The sequence below is a fragment of the Leopardus geoffroyi genome, chromosome C1 (assembly GCF_018350155.1).
Source record: "Leopardus geoffroyi isolate Oge1 chromosome C1, O.geoffroyi_Oge1_pat1.0, whole genome shotgun sequence".
Classification (NCBI taxonomy): Eukaryota; Metazoa; Chordata; class Mammalia; order Carnivora; family Felidae; genus Leopardus; species Leopardus geoffroyi.
This window is the reverse complement of record NC_059328.1, coordinates 27,336,552-27,358,275: the sequence shown is the minus strand read 5'-3', so window position 1 is coordinate 27,358,275 and position 21,724 is coordinate 27,336,552. Positions and strand designations below refer to the sequence as shown.

The 21,724-nt window shown below is 41.7% G+C and overlaps 1 protein-coding gene across 3 annotated transcripts in view; it reads left to right on the top strand.

Moving 5' to 3' along the window:
- Positions 1 to 17,039, top strand: part of PSMB2 (proteasome 20S subunit beta 2) — a 34,411-nt gene extending 17,372 nt beyond the window's left edge. For all 3 annotated transcript variants that reach the window (XM_045476687.1, XM_045476689.1, XM_045476688.1), the window contains 3 exons: positions 12,086 to 12,248; positions 13,983 to 14,032; positions 16,805 to 17,039. In XM_045476687.1, the coding sequence (XP_045332643.1) occupies positions 12,086 to 12,248; positions 13,983 to 14,032; positions 16,805 to 16,912 (321 nt within the window). In that variant the 3' untranslated portion in view covers positions 16,913 to 17,039. The remainder of the gene's footprint in view (positions 1 to 12,085; positions 12,249 to 13,982; positions 14,033 to 16,804) is intronic.
- The last annotated feature ends 4,685 nt before the right edge of the window (positions 17,040 to 21,724 follow it).

Here is a 21,724-nt window from a genome sequence, read left to right as displayed (position 1 = left end):
TAAGGCATCTGTGCCATGCTGCATTTCAACTCATTAAATTTCTAAACTTCTAATTACGATAAGATTACAACTTTAATAGGAGAATGGTTCAAACTTGGGGTTAATAATGGCTTTAGGGAAGTAAAATGTACAGAAATATTGGAATTATTGAAGGGGAACTTTAAAATCTAGTTTTGCTAAAGATTGAAATATGCATAATATTTAACTTTTTTTGCTCCTAGAATTCAGATTCAGTTGACATTTATTGAGCACCTACTACTTACTAGGCTTTTTTAAAACAATGTTCATTTATTTATTTTGAGAGAGTGTACAAGCGCATGGGTAGGGGAAGGGGCAGAGAGAGAGGGAAAGAGAGAATCCTAAGCAGGCTCCGCACTGACAGCATGCAGCCCAACACGTTGCCGGATCTCACAAACCGTGCGATCATGTCCTGAGCCAACATCAAGAGTCATGCTTAACCGACTGAGCTGCCCAGGTGCCCCACTAGGTCTTCTTTCAGGAACTTTAACACAGATGAGCACTTTTCATTCCTGACATCTGTTGGGTGAACAGTACTATCCCCATATTCAGATGGGGCACTTGGAGCTCCAGGGCCAAAGGACTGTCTCGGGTCTTCATTGCTTGGGATCTAAATTGAGTTTTTTACATCTGCTCTATCATCTTTCCCCTTATTGAGAGCCTTCTTAACTCCTCTTTCTCCCATACCTTCTATTCCACTAGTTATTCCTGTTATTTCTCCCTTCTAAATATATTTCATGTTGCATACCTCCCTCTCCATCCCTACTGCTTCTGCAGTGTCCTGTGACATGAAAAAGGCTTGGAGCAGCAGAGGAACAGGAGTGGTTTTCACTGGCTCCTCTTTGGTTTACAGGCTAAAGTTTGTATTCTTTAGGAAGCCAGTGACAGTATCATTGCAGTTCCTCTGCTTCCTGCTGAAATGACCTAATTCATTAGGTATACATGTCCCATATTCACCAGTACCCAAATATTCCACATTCCTCCATGTTTCTTTACCTTCACATATGCTGTTTCCTCAATCTGGAATCCTCCTACTCATCTATCTTGTGAGCTCCTTCCAGACCTAGGCTTCCATCTTCATCACCTGGCATAAAGCTTCTCACACAGTAAATGCTGAGTAACTTTGGAGTTAAAGTAGGGACACCTGGGTGACTCAGTTCGTTAAGTGTCTGACTGTCGATTTTGGCTCAGGCCACGATCTCGCAGTGTATGGGTTTGAGCGCCACATCGGGCTTGGGGCTCACAGTGCAGAGCCTGCTTGGGATTCTCTCTCTCTCCCTCCCTCAAAAATAAATAAATGAAACTTTAAAAATAAATAAATAAAGTCACATGTCAAATGCAAAAGTGAAGTTGGTTGGGGTATCTGCCCATTTCATAACTATCCTATGTGTCTAGTCTAGTTCTTGCAGGATTTGGTTGAAGCCTTTTATAAATTGTGTACATTTATACTTCAGGTATAATCACCGTTGTTATTAGAAAGAGAGATTGATGGGTTTCCTTAAGAAGGACTGTATTGGAGAGGATTAAAACCAGAGTACATATGTCCCATATTGTTTAGGTACTAGGGATAGATATTCTTCTCCAGCCCTATCCATAGAGTCACAATCTTCTAGAGCTAGAAAAGTTACATAGGTTGTGAAGACCATTGGAAGTTGTTGAAATCTTAGAGGTTTTTTCTGAAGTGTTCAATATAGCAAACATTGCAATTCCAATATAGGTACAAAGTCCTTCTTCTTCTTCTTCTTTTAAATTTTAATGTTTGTTTTATTTTTGAGAGACAGAGTGGGGGAGGGGCAGAGAGAGAGAAGGAGACAGAATCCAAAGCAGGCTCCAGGCTCTGAGCTGTCAGCACAGAGCCCGACGCAGGGCTCAGACCCATGAACCGAGAGATCATGACCTGAGCTGAAGTTGGACGCTCAATGAACTGGGCCACCCAGGTTCCCCTACCAAGTCCTTCTTTAATTAAAATGGCAAAAGTGACATTGAAATTTTAAAATTATACCATCAAACCATGCAAAGCAGGTAGCTAGTGAATTCTGTTGATTATTGGAAATAAACTTCTGATTCAGTGTTCAGAGTACCAATATAAGAAAATAATAAACTGATCCATTGTGTTTATTAATGAATTTGCAAAATTGGGCATTGGCAAAGCAGTTATGATATTGGTATGTGTTTGTCAGATAAACAGATACCAATACCATAACTGCTATTTATTGAGTACTTACTACATGTTTTATATATTTGTAGATGGTTTAGAGGAGTCATATGGTCTGACATTGAATTTGCCCTTTTAAAACTTAAAGTATTATAGGTTATGTAAGATGTGATACATGAAATAGAGAACAATAGATACTGGTATGCAAAATAGTATAATCTGAAATATTTGAGTGTGAAACTGACATTTACATATTGAATTATATTTTCACACTAATTTCCATTTTGTGGAGGCAGCATGGTTTCCTAGAAAAACACACAATGGAATCAGAAGTCTAAATTCTGGTCCTGACACTAATTAGCCATGTGACTTAGGGGCACATCACTGTCCCTTCTTTGAACTTGAGTCCCCACATTTGTAAAAGGGATGTTAGACAAGCTAGTTGAACTTTTCTTCTAAGTCTATAAACTGTACTCTCAGTGCCAAAGATGGGATTTTAGGGAGCTTTGACAATCAACTGGGCTAAAAGAAATAGTATGCACTGTCCCTTCAAAGCCCAGTCTCTGTTTAGTGTATTTAGAAGTCTATTTATTAAAACACTGTCATCACTAAACAGACTCCTTTGTCCCATTGGTGGTTCTATATCTCCTTCCAGATTAATCCAGGAATGGAAGTATGCTTCACACACTGCTTAAAGTCCCAAGGTACAGCACAACGCAAAAGAAACCCCACCTCCAAAGCACCTCACTCCTATCGACATTGTCCTATTCAATTAGAGGTGGCAAAGGCTGGCCTGGCTCCAAAGGAAGACTGTCAATTCCTCTCTTTTTCTGTGTCCACGCTCGGCAGGATGCTTCCTCACGCCCACCTCTCTCCCCCTTGCTGTGACTTTGGTTTCCGCCAGATGTCACACCGCTGCTTGTCACCGCCCAGACTCTTCGTCGCTGATTTTGTTGTTTCAGTGTATTTATCACAACTGTTCTCTTTAGCTGTAAAATTTATGGAATTTCACACTCTTCGTAATCACTACAGTGTTTCTTTTTCATGAGAGAGAGAATATACAAGGAGTTGTATGCACAAGAGTTGGAGGGAGGGAAATATTCCACCTAACTTGAGGAAAGTTTGCCTGTGTGTACCATGCACACCCCCCACTCCCAAATGCATAAAGTGAAACAGCTCAGTTCTGCAGGGCTCAGGTACTTAGGAAGTCCATTTCAATCTCAGGGAGAAGTGTATAAGAGGTGTGGTTATTGGCTAATTTCCTTGCTTAAATTTTATCCCTTTTGACTATAAAAAAAAAGAGGGATGATTTGATTGGCTCTTTGTGGGACATCTTGATATTATTATCTGGTCAGATCTGTTAATGCGGTCAGATCATAAAAGTGACAGTGGTGGTGGTGATGATAATAACTAATCTGTATTACTATTATTAACAGGTATTTGCATTAAGCACTTTACATTTATTTATTTAAACTTTCTATAACCCTGTAATGATTTATGCTGTTATTATCCCTGTTGTATAGATGAAGAAATTTCAAAATGACTGAAAGCTTTCCACTTTATTTTTAAAGTTTATTTATTTATTTTGAAAGAGAGAGTGAGTGAGCATGAACAGGGGAGCAGCAGAGAGAGTGAGAGAGAGTCCCAAGCAGGCCCCACGCTGCCAGCACAGAGCCTGACTTGAGGCTCTATCCCACAAACCATGATCATGACCTGGGCCGAAGTCTAGAGTCAGACGCTCCATGGGCTGAGCCCCCAGACACTCCTAAAGCTCTCCATTTTTTTTTTTTTCTCCACTTTAAAATAAACTTATAGGGGCGCCTGGGTGGCTCAGTCGGTTGAGTGCCTGACTTCAGCTCAGGTCATGATCTCACAGTCCGTGAGTTTGAGCCCTGCGTCAGGCTCTGTGCTCACAGCTCAGAGCCTGGAGCCTGCTTTGGATTCTGTGTCTCCCTTTCTCTCTGCCCCTCCCCTGCTCATGCTCTGTCTCTCTCTGTCTCAAAAATAAATAAAAACATTAAAAAAATTTTTTTAAAATAAACTTATATCCGGGCATCTGGGTGGCTCAGTCAGTTAAGTGTCTGACTTTGGCTCAGGTCATGATCTCGTGGTTCATGGGTTCAAGCCCTGCATCAGGCTCTGCGCTGACAGTGTGGAGCCTGGAGCCTGCTTAGGATTCTGTGTCTTTCTTGTTCTCTGCCCCTCCCCTGCTCATATTCTCTCTCTCTCTCTCTCTCTCTCTCTGTCTCTGTCTCTGTCTCTCTCTCAGAAGTAAATAAACATTAAAAAATAAAATAATAAAATAAAATAAGCTTGTATCACGTATTTTTAAGGGAAGAAAAGATACTACATTTGTGTGGTGGTGTTTTTTTTCCCACTTGTAAAAAGAGGCAAAATTTTGGTGGTACTTTTTTTTAGTTAAAAAAAATGTTTTTTTATTAACGTATTTATTTTTGAGAGAGAGAGACAGAGTGTGAGCTGGGGAGGGGTAGAGACAGAGGGAGACAGAATCAGAAGCAGGCTCCAGGCTCTGAGCTGTCAGCACAGAGCCAGATGTGGGTCTCGAACCCACGAACCATGAGATCATGACCCAAGCCGAAGTCTGATGCTTAACAGACTAAGCCACCCAGGTGCCCCAGTGGTACCTTTTTTTAGAAGCTAAAATTCATTTTGAGTTCCCAGGATGGTTCACTTAAAATTTTTTCTTTGTCTATCAATTAAATACAACTTTAAAGTATTTTGGTGTTTGTACTGTAAACCGTTGATGGTGATCCTCAAGGCTATTATTGTGCAGGGAGTGTCTCATCTAAATGTTTGGATCTTTTATTGGTCATCTGGATGTTTAGGTTCAAAACGTATATAATATTCAATCCTATCCTTTGTTGTGAAGGATGCCAGTTCCTTGGGGACCTCATAACTTTGTTTTATTACCTAGATTTGCTATCTAAATAATTAGAATAGTGGAGACAACTAAAGACTAGATTATATCATGCACAGAACAAGGATTACTTTGTAAAGCATAGAGGTTTCCTGGCAAATCTGTCATGATTGATTAGTGTTCCCATTTCCCTGGAATAATTGACAGATCCTCACATGTAATGCTGCTCATAGGATAGAAGGGAACTGATGAAAAAGTAGCTAGAAAGTGAGACTTGTCACTCAAGTGGACATATCTGTAGTGGCAGAAACAGCACGAAAGTATTTAATAAATTATTAAATGGTACTTACTCTTCAAGAGTGGATGTAGGGTTTGTTTTTGTTTTTTGTTTTTTCAGGCTTCCAGAAAATCTATACATGTCTATGTCTCCAGGCCTGTGTCAGTCTCAAGATAGGTGAGGGTAGGTTGAATGCGAAGTGGATATGCTTGAAGTGAAGATGCTTATGAATGTCTTTGAGAGTGACCTTCTGACTTGGGGCTTCTGAAAGAGTCTGGGAAGGGGAGAGGAGGAAACTGTCATTTACCGCATTTCTGTGTGTCAGTCAGTGTGCTAGGCACTTTTTATTAACATCCTTCCATGTCCCTTTATGAAGACATTATGAGGACTTGTATTTCAGTGCTAGGAGTAGGTGGGCTTCTCCTGGCTACTTGCAGTGTCTATTTCATAGGCACTGTGAACTTCATAGATGATTGTGTGTCTCTAGTAGTAATTTTATTTATTTATTTATTTATTAAAAAAATTTTTTTTAACATTTTATTTATTTTTGAGACAGGGAGAGACAGAGCATGAACAGGGGAGGGTCAGAGAGAGGGAGATACAGAATCTGAAACAGGCTCCAGGCTCTGAGCTATCAGCACAGAGCCCGACGCGGGGCTCGAACTCACAGACCGCGAGATCATGACCTGAGCCGAAGTCGGACGCTCAACCGACTGAGCCACCCAGGCGCCCCTCTAGTAGTAATTTTAGTATTTATCGAGGCTTTACTGTGTTTTAGGCACTCTGCTTATTGTTCATGTGCATTGTCTCTTTGAATCTTCACCGTATCCCTTTTGTGTAGGTATTAGCCCGTGTTTTCAATAGGAACACTAAAATTCAGAGAAGTTAAGTGACTAACTTTTCTAAAGCCACACATTGATAAGACAGGTTTTGAACTCAGGTCTAACTGTACAGTTTACCAAAGCTATTTCTTTCTTTAAGTTTTTATTTAAATTCTGATTAGTTAACATATATGACAAAATTAGTTTCTACAAATTTTTGTACAATATACAAACATATATGACAAAATTAATTCTACAAAATTAGTAGAATTTAGTGATTCGTCACTTACATATAACACCCAGTGCTCATCCCAGCAAGTACCCTCCTTAATACCCATCACCCATTTAGCCCATCCCCCACCTACTCCCTCCATGAATCCTCAGTTTGTTCTCTATAGTTAAGAATCTCTTATGGTTTTCTTCCGTCTCTTTTTTTCCCTTCCCCTATGTTCATTTGTTTTGTTTCTTAAATTCCACATATGAGTGAAATCATATATTTGTCTTTCTCTGATTTATTTCACTTAGCATAATACATTCTAGCTCCATCCATGTGGTTGCAAACGACAAGATTTCATTCTTTTTGATGGCTGAGTAATATTCCATCGTATGTATGTGTATACACACACACACCACATCCTCTTTATCCATTCATCAGTTCTTTTTTTTATTTTTTAATTTAATCTTTTTAGGTTTTTTTTTTTTTTTAATGTTTATTTATTTTTGAGAGGGAGAGCAAGCAGGGGAGTGGGAGAGAGAAAGAGAATGAGAATCTGAAGCAGGCTTCAGGCTCTGAGCTGTCAGCACAGAGCCTGATGTGGGGCTCAAACCCACAAACTGTGAGATAATGAGCTGAGCTGAAGTCAGATGCTTAACCAACTGAGCCACCCAGGCGCCCCATATCCATTCATCAGTTTGGACATTTGGGCTCTTTCCATAGTTTGGCTATTGTTGATAATGCTGCTATAAACATCAGGGTGCATGTGCCCCTTTGGGTAAATACCTAGTAGTGCAAATACTGGGTTGTAGCAATGTTCTGTTTTTTCGTTTTTTCTTTTTTCTTTAAATTAATGTTTATTTATTTTTGAAAGAGAGAGAGACAGAGCAAGAGTGGGGGAGGGGCAGAGAGAGAGGGAAACACAGAATCTGAAGCAGGCTCCAGGCTCTGACCTGTCAGCACAGAGCCCAACATGGGGCTCGAACCCATGAATCGTGAGACCATGACCTGAGCCAAAGTCAGACACTTAACCAACTGAACCACCCAGGTGCTCCAAGGGTAGTTCTGTTTTTAACTTTTGAGCAACCTCCATACTGTTTTCCAGAGTGGCTACACCAGTTTGTATTCCCACCAACATCGTAAGAGGGATCCCTTTTCTCCACATCCTGGCCAACATCTATTGTTTCCTATGTTAATTTTAGCCATTCTGATAGGAATGAGGTGGTATCTCCTTGTGATTTTGATTTGTATTTCCCTGATGATGAGTGATGTTGAGCATCTTTTCATGTGTCTGTTAGTCATCTGTATGTCGGAGAAGATATTTGCAAATGACATATCTGATAAAAGGTTAGTATCCAAAATCTATAAAGAATTTATCAAACTAAACACCCCCCCAAATAATCCAGTTAAGAAATGGGCAGAAGACATGAACAGACATTTTTCCAGACATTTCTTCCTAAAATACTTATTTGTGCTGTTGTTCTCCCCTTTGTTCAATTCTAGATGCATGACCTGTACCCTAAATTTTCCTTTACTTAGCAACCTATGTCTAAAGGGGGTTAGAGGGGTGCCTGGGTGGCTCGGTTGAGCGTCTGACTTTGGCTCAGGTCATGATCTCACAGTTCTTGAATTTAAGCCCCACATCAGGCTCACTGCAGTCAGTGTGGAGCCCACCTCAGATCCTCTGTCCCTCTCTCTCTACCCCTCCCCTGCTTGTGCTCTCTCAGAAATAAACATTGAGAAATATAATACAGGGGAATGGAAAGAAGAACCCAGGAGTCTAGTAAAAGGCAACAATATATGTGCATTCAGAGAGATGCTGGCAGTTGATTTAAACTTGAGTGAATTCTTGGAAGTAGGACCTATCGCTTTCTGACATTTGTTTAGTCATTTTCCTCATCTCCTTGTCATACTAGGCATTAGCCACATATAAATTAAAACATATAATGCCTTCTGGTATGATTACTACTCATTCAGCACATATTTATTGAGCATATACTATATGCTTGTTTATCATTGAACAAACCAGACATAATCCTGCCTTCATAGAGCTTATAATTGGCATAAATATTTGAATAGGTAGGCTGTAGCTTACACATAAGTATTTTTCTAAGCATACTACCAGCAGTCACACGTGTGTATACTGTCAGAATAACACAAAATTGAGGGGCTTGGAATTAGTCTCATTTCAGGAATACAGTAAGGAACCAAGAATATGAGGGACAATAACAGTCAAGAAACTCATAACTATGGCTTTGTCACTTTGAATTGAACACTGTGATTCTTAGAGGCACAAGAGTGACAATAAATACGACTTAATTTGAAATTTTAAAACACTAGTGTAAGGGGCATCTGGGTGGCTCAGTCGGTTAAGCTTCTGACTCTTGGTTTCGACTCAGGTCATGATTTCACAGTTCGTGGGTTTGAGCTTCGTGTTGGGCTCTGAGCTGACAGTGGAGGGCCTACTTGGGATTCTCTCTCCTTCTCTCTCTCTCTCTCTCTCTCCCTCTCCCTCTCTCCCTCTCTCCCTCTCTCCCTCTCTCCCTCTCTCCCTCCCCTCCCCACCCCCATTTGTTCTCTCTTTCTCTGTCTCTCTCAAAATAAATAAATAAACTTAAAAAAACAAAACAAAAAAAAGACTAGTGTAAGCCAGAGATCTTTGATGGAGTATTGTAGGAAGAATTCCAGAAACTGCAAGTTGTTACACAGATGTATTGATTTAATTAGTCTAGCTAACACCATTTATTTATGCTTAAGCATCTCACACTTGCAGAAGTTGGTAATTCGAAGTCACACAATAATTTGTGAGTTCTCTTCTCTACCACGTGTTGTAGCTTCTGAATACCAACTTTGATGAGTGTGTGTATCAGATGCTTAAGCATGAATAAATGATATTATATAGACCAATTAAGCAATACCATTTGCTTTTGAAGTTCTGTTGACATAGTTTCATGTAAAATCTTTTGGTGGTGGCTTTTAAAATCACATTGTTTTAAATACAGTGTAATCTCATAGTATAGCAAGATCCTCATTAGAGACAGAACATATCTAGGTTCTGTTGCTTAGACCTCTTTGGGTATCTGAGTGGATCCTTAATTTGCCATTACAACTTGATAAAATTGTTCTGATTAACCATACAGTGGTTGTTTTAGCTAGTGAACGAAGAATTGTAGAGTTATCCTCTTAGCAAAAGGGTGAACTTTTTTTTTTGTGATAGATAAGAGACTATATTGTGAAATCTCTTAGGGGAGGAAAACCAGTTAGAATTCCCTTGCCATCTCTCTGTTTCTCTCCTCTCTCCCCCATTCTTCTCTCTGCTTCCTCTTTTTTTTTTTTTTTTAAATATTTTTATTTATTTTTGAGACAGAGAGAGACAGAGCATGAGCAGGGGAGGGGCAGAGAGAGAGGGAGACACAGAATTTGAAGCAGGCTCCAGGCTCTGAGCTGTCAGCACAGAGGCCGACGTGGTGCTCGAACTCACGGACTGTGAGATCATGACCTGAGCTGAAGTCAGACGCATAACCGACTGAGCCACCCAGGCGCCCCTCTGCTTCCTCTTTGAGATTCTAATTCTAACCATAAGAACATGAAGGTATTCTGTGTCTGCCTGATTTTACAGTATGTTTTTCACACTTAAAAAAATTTTTACTAGAAAAAATCTATTAGATATATATACATATTTTATCTTTAGCTAATTTAAACAGTTTAGTTTTTGTTGTTTAAAGTGGCATGCTATTGAAAGGAGATTGAGGTATAGCTAATATGCTACGAAATGGAGGCAGTATCTTTTCTTCCAGAGTTTGGGATGCCTCACCTCTATTATTTTTTCTCACCATACTCCCCAGAAGATAGAAAAGGGAAGGATTAGTTGACCCAGTTGACCCAGTTTTACACATAAGGAAACAGAAACTCATAGGGGTTAAGTGTCTTGCCTAAGGTCAGACTTACTAAGAATGTAGTTGCAGAATGTGGCAGAGAGTTCCAGAGCCTGGCAGAGTGTAGCACACTACCCACTGGGAAATGTGACAAGCACGTAATTATTTTCTCAGAAGACTTGACTACTGCTGGTCAGTTCTTACTCCTCTCAGACTATCCACCATCCACCAAGGCAGAAACTTGTTTGCAGTTTAGGGCTACACTGTAATCTTTAGGAAATGTTACTTAGGACAACTGGCTTAGAATTCTAAGTTAGTATATAATATTTTCATGTGTTCTTCTAACATGAACTTCTTCAAGCTTCCAGGTGTCCATGTTAATCATTGTCCAAAGAATGTAAGGTGTCACTTTTAGGACCACTAGCTCTTATTACTTTATGCTTTATACACTTGCTTTATTACTTTAAAAGGGTGCATAAATGATTCAGTTTCATTTAATGTGCATTTAATTGAATATGTAAATTTAAGGATGGGCACATAACCTGAGCAAGGCCTGCTCACTACCCACTGAGGCCAATGCAAGGTGGAAAACACATTTTCCGGAGAAAAAGGAAGCCATGTAAAATGGGAGTCTCACCACTGATGCCTAGGGCCGTACACAGGCTGAATTTAACATGGCAAATGGCCCAGCTAGTGTAGAAAAAAATAATCTTCCATTTGGAGATGAAGATCAAGGCCGACTTACTAAAGGTTCTTTGTAGAAACTTGCATGTTTAGATTTGCAAGTAATACAAAGAAAGAACACCAGTTAATTACTTTGTGTTTGTTTCATTGATAAAAATTACTTTTTAATTACCTTAGGAGAGCCTTCTTATATGAGAAAAAATGTTAGCGTTTCACCTAAATCTATAGTTCTTCCAGTGTTGCTATGTTTCCACAGTTCTTCTAGAGCATTTATGGACTTCATTATTACTGTCTGCATTACAGTTTAGTGATTTGAGGGGCACCTGGCTGGCTTAGTCAGTAGAGCATGTAACTCTTTTTTTTTTTAATTTTTTTAACATTTATTTTATTTTTGAGAGACAGACACAGTGAAAGAGGGAGATGGGCACGGAGAGAGGGAGATACAGAATCCGAAGCAGGCTCCAGGCTCTGAGCTGTCAGCACAGAGCCTGATGCGGGGCTCAAACTCATGAACAGTGAGATCATGAACCAAGCTGAAGTCGGCCGCTTAACCAACTGAGCCACCCAGGCGCCCCTAGAGCATGTAACTCTTGAGTTCGAGCCCCATGGTGGGTGTGGAGCCTACTTAAAATTAAAAAATTTTTTAAATGTTTAGTGGTTTGACTTAAATTTTTGAGACCTACTATCCTTCTGCACCCCCAAGTTGTTTCTTTAATACTATGGCATATAGTCTACCATCTGAAATTTTGGTCCAGGTGCCCAGATGGAATCTGTTTATTTTGGAAGATGTGGTTGGAGCTGCCGCTTTCTTTAGTCTGTGGCCTGACACTCTCAGAACTGTGTTTTTTGGTTTCAGCAGTTAGAAAAGACATAAGAGCACCTATGTTTTGCTTTTGTAACACGTTCTTGTCCACAGGCTTTACGAAGAAAGCAGCTTTTTTGAATACCGATATGTGCTCCCAATGCCCTTACATTCAAACAAGCTAACTTCCCTTTACAAACTTTTACCACACTCTTAGGCCTTTAGATTTCTCTCAGTTTTTACTTTCATCATGATTTACTTAGCTGCTGTTATTTTCTTATTCATCAGGAATTGGAATGATCCCATTTGTCATGGAAAGAGATGTTGGTGCTACTGCTTTGACCATGTCTTTCTTCTGCAGACCCCGTATCATGTCAACCTCCTCCTGGCTGGCTATGACGAGCATGAGGGTCCAGCGCTTTACTACATGGACTACCTGGCAGCCTTGGCCAAGGCCCCTTTTGCAGCCCATGGCTATGGTGCCTTCCTGACTCTTAGTATCCTGGATCGATACTATACTCCAAGTAAGTTCTAGCACTCTAGGTAGGGAATACAGTCCCGTCCTGAGCTGCCTTCTGGTTTTGTACACTACTTCTGGAGTTGGGTGGTCAGGGCTTGAATAGAGGATGGATCCTAGGAAGCACATCCAGGTACCTTCTGGAAGCTGCTCTCCCCTCCAGGTCAGTAGGGTTCTTGAAAAGCTAATAAAAGTCCTTCTTTTACCAGACAGAAGGAGATACTGCATATGTCCAGAGCTGGGTTTTGTTTTGTTTAAAAGGGTGCTACAGTAGTGAGTAAAATTAATTTTTCAGTTACAAAAGTTCAGTTTTTTAATTCATTTTGCCCAGCCTAGATGCTTATTAGCATCTCAGCTATAAAGAATGAGCAAATAAGCGAAGTGGTTTGCATGTTTGAGTTTGTGAGGACGAACAGGTCCCCAGAATGACAATGGAAGATTTCTTTGCTTAAACATCAAAGCTTTTTTTTTTTTTTTATTTTTTTTTATTTTTTTCAACGCTTATTTATTTTTGGGACAGAGAGAGACAGAGCATGAACGGGGGAGGGGCAGAGAGAGAGGGAGACACAGAATTGGAAACAGGCTCCAGGCTCTGAGCCATCAGCCCAGAGCCTGACGCGGGGCTCAAACTCACGGACCGCGAGATCGTGACCTGGCTGAAGTCGGACGCTCAACCGACTGCGCCACCCAGGCGCCCCAAACATCAAAGCTTTTAAGGCCACAAGCCTTGGCCCTTCGCTTGGTTCTTTATCAGCTGCTGGCTGCCCCTCCTGTGAGAAAGAGCTGGCTCTCTACTTGTCAGTAAACTGTTAGCTTGGCAAAGCTTCCAGCACAGGGATGCTTTTGTGCTACATTCTATCTTCTGACTCCAATCCCAGCCTTGACTTTAGCCACTGTGAGCAATAGGCACTTGGGATTCTTCACTTTTCTAGGCTATAGATGCAGCCCAGATAGCCATTCCTCTCCTTAAATTCCATTCTTCCCTATCAGTACAGTAAAAATCTGGCTTCTTTACTCTTTTTTTTTGGTGCTGCCCTCTCACTCAACCTTAGCCATGCCAGAGCTCCAGGCCACATCCTGAAAAGCATTAGCCTGGCCTCCTAATGACTGTTTCTTGATTTGGCATCTGTCAGTAATACAGCTGACTTGCCCACCAAAATCACCACTAACCACCCTTGAAGCCTAACTGCATAATATGTCATCCCAGTTTGCCATGCCTGTGGACAGTTCCTTTGGCTCCTGTTTTATGAGAGTCTCAGCCCTATCCCATGAATTCTCTTTCCATTGTTAAACTGAGACCCAGCTGGGAAAGTGAGGCTAAAACTCTGGCCTGTCCTCCCTTGCCCTGATTTGCAGCTGGCTAGGGCAGATGGAACCGATTTAAGCCCTAGTCTAAAAGGGTGGGGTGGGTAGGGGTGAGGGGGATGGGCGATAAAAAAGAGGCAAGCCGCTGGACTTCTCTAGAGGCAGGCCCTGGCCATGGGAGGCAGAATTCCGTCATGCTTACCCTTCTCTGTAGCAAATCAATTTGCAATGGCTTGTGGCTGCCGGAGCACTGGGTCTGGGGCATCCTCCACTGCATATGGAATAAGTTTGTTGCAAGCTAGAAGGCTAGGTATTTTTTTGCCTTTTCCGTTTGTGTGGCATGCTGACCTGAAGAAATTTGAAACTTAAAAGTTGTGGCAGAGAGTTGGACTTGATGGCAACTCCTTGAATACGTGGCCTCTGTGTTCTCTTTCAGCTATCTCTCGTGAGAGGGCAGTGGAGCTTCTTAGGAAATGTCTAGAAGAGGTGAGTAGTTCCCACAGGACCCTGAAAGGAATGTTTATCTCTGTTTGCCAATATTGTTCATTCCTTGGTTGCAGTTTTTCCCTGATCTTTGCCAGAAGGTGTAATAAATACACACTAACCAGATGTGAAGTTGCTACCAGGGATAGAGTTTGGTGGGTAACAAACTCTCATGGGTTACCTCCCATCAATGTCAATCTTACAATTTAGTTATCTTTTTTTGGCTCATCCAACCTAGTGATTCTCAGAATTTGGCATGTATAAGAATCATCTTGGGAACTGTTTTTTTGATTGTTTGTTTTGTTTTTATTTTTGTTTTTAAGCAGATTCGTGACTACCCTACTCCCATTCCCACCACTGATTCTGATTCAGTTGTCCTGGTGTAGAGTCTGAGTATTTGATTAGCAGTCCCAGGTGATTTTGCTGCAGGCGGTAACTGGGTCATATATTAAGAACTACTACCTTAGGGACGCTTCAGTTGGTTAAGTGTCCGACTTCAGCTCAGATCATGATCTCACGGTTCGTGGGTTCGAGCTCTGTGTTGGGCTCTGTCCTGACAGCTCAGAGCCTGGAGCCTGCTTTGGATTCTGTGTGTGTTTCTCTCTCTGCCCCTCTCCTGCTCCTGCTGTGTCTGTTTCTCTCTCTCTCTCAAAGATAAATAATAAAAATTAAAAAAAATAAAAGAACTATCTTAGACTTAATACCTGCTGTATTTGTGTTACCTGGGGTTGCCATACCCCAGGTGTCTGCTTTCTTTTTAAAAAATTTTTTATTTTTAATGTTTATTTTTGAGACAGTGCCAAGTGGGGAGGGGCAGAGAGAGAGGGAGACACAGAATCTGAAACAGGCTCCAGGCTCTGAGCTGTCAGTACAGAACCCGATGTGGGGCTCTAACCCACAAACCGTGAGATCATGATCTGAGCCGAAGTCAGACACTTAAGCAACTGAGCCACCCAGGTGCCCTGTGTCTGCTCTCTTAACAGTCCATTAGTCCTGGAGAGAAAGGCTTCCCTGAGAATTCAGGAGGCCATAGAAAGCAACTGGGAAGCTTTAAACAGAAGAGGAGAGTAGCCTTTAGTTTATGAGGCCAGGAACGTGGACCCCACCCATTAATACTGCTGCTAAGAGTCTAAGGCTTCGGGTTATGTATGGAGGATGAGGAGGAAGAGAAAGCAGCTCCCTTAGGCTTTTAAATTCTTTTACTGTTCTTGTGGCCTAAGGATGAACTTGAATTTGTGGTCTAGGAGAGAGCAGGTGGGAGCACTGAGCATAATGTCAATTTGCCTCTTATACAACCCTGTCTTCTTCAGTCCACAGTGTCCCCCTTCTTCCTCATGTTTGCAAATCCCCTTTACAAAGCAGAAACTGAGGACAAACTCATGTACTTTGCTTAGCCATTCAGCTAAGAGACCATATTAGTCCAGCAGTCCTAAGTGTTACAGAGGGTGTCAGGGAGAAGCCGCTGGCATATCAAGGGCTTTGAGACTTTATTCACTATGGACTCTAAACATGATCATTTTAGAAACCCATATTTCTTGTCACCTTTTCTTGATTTTAGAGCTTGTTTTTGGATGTAGGAGTCATCAGCCAGAGGAGACTCTGGAAATGGAATGGGTTTTTGATGCCCAGTCCTCAGCTGTAAAGGAGATGGGAAATATCACAGGAGGGAGGGCTTGGGCCTGGGGAGGTGGACATTTCTGGGATATGCTTCTAAGGGAGCAAGTAGAGAGCTTTGTGCCTTCCCTCTGGAGACTGAGGTGTCCAGGAAGGGTGGCCACAGAAGCCAAGATTTCCTCCAGCCGTCTTCCTCTATAATCACCAGCCAGGTTAGTGGGGCTGTCTGCTTCCATGCACAATAGAGCACTGCTTGTTTGGAACAGCCTCTCAAGCAGAGAGTCTTTTTTTTTTTAAATTTTTTTTTTTTTTTTTTTTTTAACGTTTATTTATTTTTGAGACAGAGAGAGACAGAGCATGAACGGGGGAGGGGCAGAGAGAGAGGGAGACACAGAATCGGAAACAGGCTCTGAGCCATCAGCCCAGAGCCCGACGCGGGGCTCGAACTCACGGACGGCGAGATCGTGACCTGGTTGAAGTCGGACGCTTAACCGACTGCGCCACCCAGGCGCCCCAAGCAGAGAGTCTTAATGAGAGTGCCGGAAGTGTTATTTTAATCACAGGTCAGCTTGGACTGCAGGAGTTGGAAGTAGGGGTTGTTCCAAGAGCAGTTCTTCCAACACCCTTCCACCATTCCTGTGGCTACACACACACACACACACACACACACACACACACACACACACAGATGGAGTCACACAGTCAGTCCTTATAATGTCAGTGGGTGGGGCTATGGTGACTGGAGTAAATTCTTGGGACATAGGAATACATTGCTTTGGTCCAAAGCTTATTCCTAGAGCAATCACTCTTTGTAGGCTGATTACCTTGAGACATTTTTAGAAAGAAGTCTGTGTTTACCAAACTGATTGGTAGCAGACTGTGGGGAATAGAGCTTTGGATTTTCTTACTCTTTCATCAGCTGACTGACCAGAGACAAGCTCCCAGCTGCATCTCCCAGTCCTCCCTCACCACCTTCCAGCCTCCAGCTGCAGTTTGGGGTTTCTTCAGTGTCTGAGTACTGACTGCCCCAGTACAATATAAGCTCCACAAAAGCAAGGATTTTTTATCCGCTTGTATGCCCAGTGCCCTCGAAGAGAGCCTGGCCCATAGTTAGTGCTCAGTAAATACTTTTTGACTGATTTTCTTCATCTCTGTCTGCAGCTCCAGAAACGCTTCATCCTGAATCTGCCAACCTTCAGTGTTCGAATCATTGACAAAAATGGCATCCATGACCTGGACAACATTTCCTTCCCTAAACAGGGCTCCTAACCTCATGCCTTCCCTCCAACTTGCCAGGGAACTTTTTTTGATGGGCTCCTTCGTCTTTTTCTACTCTTTTGACGTGCATCCTTGATAGATGGTTAATTCAGAATAAAGCTGAATCTGGATACATTGAGCTGTCTGTTTTGAGTCTCCATTTACCTATCATCACTTCAGGACAGAAATGGAGAAAGGATTATCTGCATTGGACTTTTTGCTGGGACTGTCTTTCCTTCTGCCCCTTTCCCTTCATTAATGCTCTAATTGTCCTTTTAGTTGATAGCCCCGCATTCTGTTTCACTGCCTAGCTTCCGAAGTCTAGCTCTTTCATATATCTTGCTTGCTAATGTCTCATTTCCCTAAAGCAGTGGTTCTTTTTACCCCTAAGCTTAACGTTTTAAAAATTAGTTTGAGGGGCGACTGGGTGGCTCAGTTGGTTGAGCATCCGACTTCAGCTCAGGTCATGATCTCACTGTTCGTGGGTTCGAGCCCCGCATTGGGCTATGTGCTGACTGCTCAGAGCCTGGAGCCTGTTTCAGATTCTATGTCTTCTCCGCTCACACTCTGTCTCTCTCTCTCAAAAATAAATAAACATTAAAAAATAAAAATTAGTTTGAATACATAATACGTACACTTAGTAAAAAATGCAAGTGATACAAAGACACACAGTAAAAAATGTTTCTGCTGTCCCTATAATTTGATCACCTGCTTCCCTTCCCAGAGGAAACTTCAGATACTAATTTCTTACCTACCCTTTAAGATAGAAGTTGTTCCTGTATAAAGCACAAACACACATGTATGCACGCGCACGCATACACACATAACCCCTCTTAAAAGTATTTGTAAATGGTCTGCATACTGCTTTTTAATTAATTAATTAATTTTTTAACGTTTATTTATTTTTGAGACAGAGAGAGACAGAGCATGAACAGGGGAGGGACAGAGAGAGAGGGAGACACAGAATCGGAAGCAGGCTCCAGGCTCTGAGCCATCAGCCCAGAGCCCGACGCGGGGCTCGAACTCACGGACCGCGAGATCGTGACCTGAGCCGAAGTCGGACGCCTAACCGACTGAGCCACCCAGGCACCCCACTGCTTTTTAATTTAACATATACTAGATTGTTCTATATCAGTATACATATACCTATTTTATTCTTGTTGACAGTTGGGCAATGTTCTATTAAATTGATGTGCTGTAGTTAATTAACCAAATACCTGTATTACTTCCTAATCTAGCTTTTTGGGAATGAATAATGTAAATGTTTTTTGATTAGTGCCACTAAAATGATGGTTCTTAACTGGATGTATGTATCAGAATCATCCTGGGGAGTTTTCTTTTTTATACATGATTAGGCTGCACTCACTCCCAGATTCTAACTAAGCAGGTTTGGGGCCTAGACATAGGAATATTTTTTAAAGCTTCCTAAGTAATTTGTGTCTTCAACCATGATAGAGAATGGTTGGATGGAAGTTTCTTTAGAGCGTGGTCCTCAAGCTTAAGCATGAATCTCAATTCCCTGGAGGGCTTATTGATACACAGCTTGCTGGGTCCTACCCCTGTAGCTTCTACATGTTTGGGGTATGGCCTGAGATTCCGCATTCTAACATTTCCAATTGATGCTGCTGCTGCTGGTCCAGTTAACACACTTAGTCTTTTTTTTTTTTTTTTTTTTTTTTAATGTCTCGTTTTACTTTTGAGAGAGAGAGAGACAGAGTGCGAGTGGGGCAGGGGCAGAGAGAGAGGGAGACACAGAATCCAAAGCAGTCTCCAGGCTCTGAGCTGTCAGCACAGAACCTGACACAGGGCTCGAACTCACAAACCGGGAGATCATGACCTGAGCCGGTGGGATGCTTAACCAATTGAGCCACCCAGGTACCCCTAAACCCCACTTGGTCTTAAACTAAGATGAGCCCTACTTTATCCAGTTCTGTGCTACTCTTAATACCATATACAGATAATTTTTTTGTTTATCTGAAGTAAAATACCATCTCTCTAAGATACTACCTACATTCAGAACCTTTGTACTAACTATTATGTTAACATCAGATTAGAATGTCATATACTTTGTGAGACACCTGTGGTAGATGTTTAAACCATAAGAAGAAATTTAATCATTGGGTAAATGGGGGAAAAGAGATTCATATCACCACAGCTAGTTCAACCTCTACTACCACTATGAATATGCATAGGTTTTGGCTTTTGGCTGGATTTCTGGGTCTTTTTCTAAGGCATCTATTTTTAGAGCTCCACAAGTGATTCTGATGCTTGCCCCAGTTGAGTATCCGTACTAAAATTTAGGAGTCCTGCTTCATGGTTTTCCCATCTGTGAAATGGTCAAAATTGTACCTATTCCAATGGGGGATAGTTAGGAGGATTCCATGAGGTAATGTGAATCGTTTTGAACAGGGCCTGGTATGCGGTAAGTATATAATCATTGTGATACTGCATCCACTGCTCAGCAGGAATAAACTTGTTATTCTGCATCCATGCGTCACCAGGAATGAAACGGTTCTCTGTCTTTGAAGTGTCCCCAGGGCAAGCTGGGTAAGTCCACCAGCCTACCCTAACTCCCAGTCTCCTTTCTCCAATCCATATCTCTTTTCTGAGCCCCAGATCAACTTATTCCTAAGCATCTCACCTCCAGCATCAGATGCTCTACCGACTGAGCCAGCCAGGCACCCTGGCATCATTTATTTTTAAGAAAATTTAGAATAAATTTGGTGTTATACAAAATTGCACAAGATAATGCAATGTTTCCTTATACCTCTCCCCTGGCTCCCCCTTAGGTCAACATCTTACATAGCCACTGTGCATTTGTCAAAAACTAAAACCAATATTGATTAGTACATTAGTATTAGCTCTGACTTTTATTCAGATTTTACCCATTTTCCCATGAATGTCCTTTTTCTGTTCTGGAATACAGTTCAGGATGCCACATTGCACTTAGCTAGGCACCATTTTTGGTGCCTTTTTCTCCTTCCTTCACATAGTCACTGAGTTGTAGCAGTTTTACTTCCTAAATTTCTTTTAGTAAAACTCCCAAGTATTCTGGTTTATCATTCACTTTCTTTCCTGGACTATTTTAACAGCCTCCTACCTTCTCTACTTTTAATCTTTTTTCCTCTCTAGTTCTTTCTCTGTACTCTACAAATTTGACCATCCATACATCTTTTCACTTAAAACTTTGATGGTTTTCCACTGTTTCTAGAATAAAACCCAGTTCTTTAGTTTGACATGTGAGGCATTTCATAATCCTCTCCCATGCAAGCTCCCCAGTTTCTTTTCCCTCTTTCATACTTCATAAAGCCCGTGATCCAACTGAATTTCCATGGCCTCAACATACATTTATGACTTCACGCCTGTATATGCCCACTGGAAGGGTAAGCATTGCTTCTTGAAAATTTTCTTACAGATAATGTATATGTGTGTGACTGAGTCATAATGCAATACGCTGTTTTCTCATCTGTTTTCTTCCACCAGAGTTAATTTTTTTAATGCCAGCTGTATCCCTCTAAATTGATTTCCTGGAGTTTGAAAAACACTGGGAATTCACTGATTGTTTAACACTCATGCCCGAACTGCTCAGAATGGTCTTCCGATTGGTTCCCATCTGCTTTCAGGTGATTAATACACAGAAAGCAATCTATTCCTTCGTGGGGTAGAGGAGATAGGTTGGAGAAGAGAACAGCTGGTTTGCCTCAGGGTAGGGAAGCTGAGCCCTGACTAGTAAAGAGTTTGGAGAAGCGGACAAGGAACCTCTGAGTGGTGGAGGAGGGTGCTGAGAGAGCTTGAGAAATGCTTGGCTTCCCAGCTCAGCAACAATGGCTGAGCCCGCTCTGCCTGAAGCCCAGAGTCCTTTCACTGTTCTTTGTCTGGGCCCTTTGCTCCACGCAGGCAAAAGTTCTCAGTATTCTAATTGTCTGCTGCTCACTTAGCTCCTCTGTGTGTTAGGAGGTTGTGTTTGACAGGAGAAAGGCCTGCTGCTCAGCCTCACTCACCTAACTTCATGAGGTTTGAAAGAGGGAAGGTGGTCAAAGGCTACTCATTCCTTCAGGAGCACTGTGATCCTTTAAGACAAATGAATATGGGGCACTTAGGGTGGCTCAGTTGGTTGAGCATCTGACTTTGGCTCAGGTCATGATCTCGCAGTTCACTGAGTTCAAGCCCCATATTGGGCTCACTGCTATCAGTGTGGAGCCTGCTTCGGATCATCTGTCCTTCTGTCTCTCTGCCCCTCCCCCACTTGTGCTCTCTCAAAAATAAATAAAACATTTTTAAAAAGGTTTAAAGAAATGAATATGAACTCAAAACATTGATGCTTACCTAGTCTAAATACTCTCCATTTAATTCACAGCTACTTGCTTTGTGAAAAAGAAGTCATGTAATCTGTATATACTTTTTCTTTAATCATCATCTACTTTTCCGTAGGGGTAGACCCAGTTTGTCAGGGGATAAAACACAATATATTTTGCTGTGGAATCACCAACAAACGGAACTTAACTGGGAAGAGTCAAATTCTGAGACCTCATTAGAAGCTTCTTATGCCACTTATGTTCTCCACAGTATACTCCTGCCTCTGTACTGTTACCATCTTGACCATATACAGGAGGACAAGAGCCTTAGGGCGCGTAGGGCTGGAGAACCTACTTTTGTTTGACTCAGACCTGAGAGCACCTTTGCAGAGGGCATGTGGAGCAGTGGGAATGGAGGGGTGGAAGAGACAGACCTGTATGAGCCCCTCTTACTTGCTCTCTGACCTTGGTCAAGTTGCTCAGAGCTAGAATTTTATCTCTAAAATAGAACTTGGTGAGGACTACATGG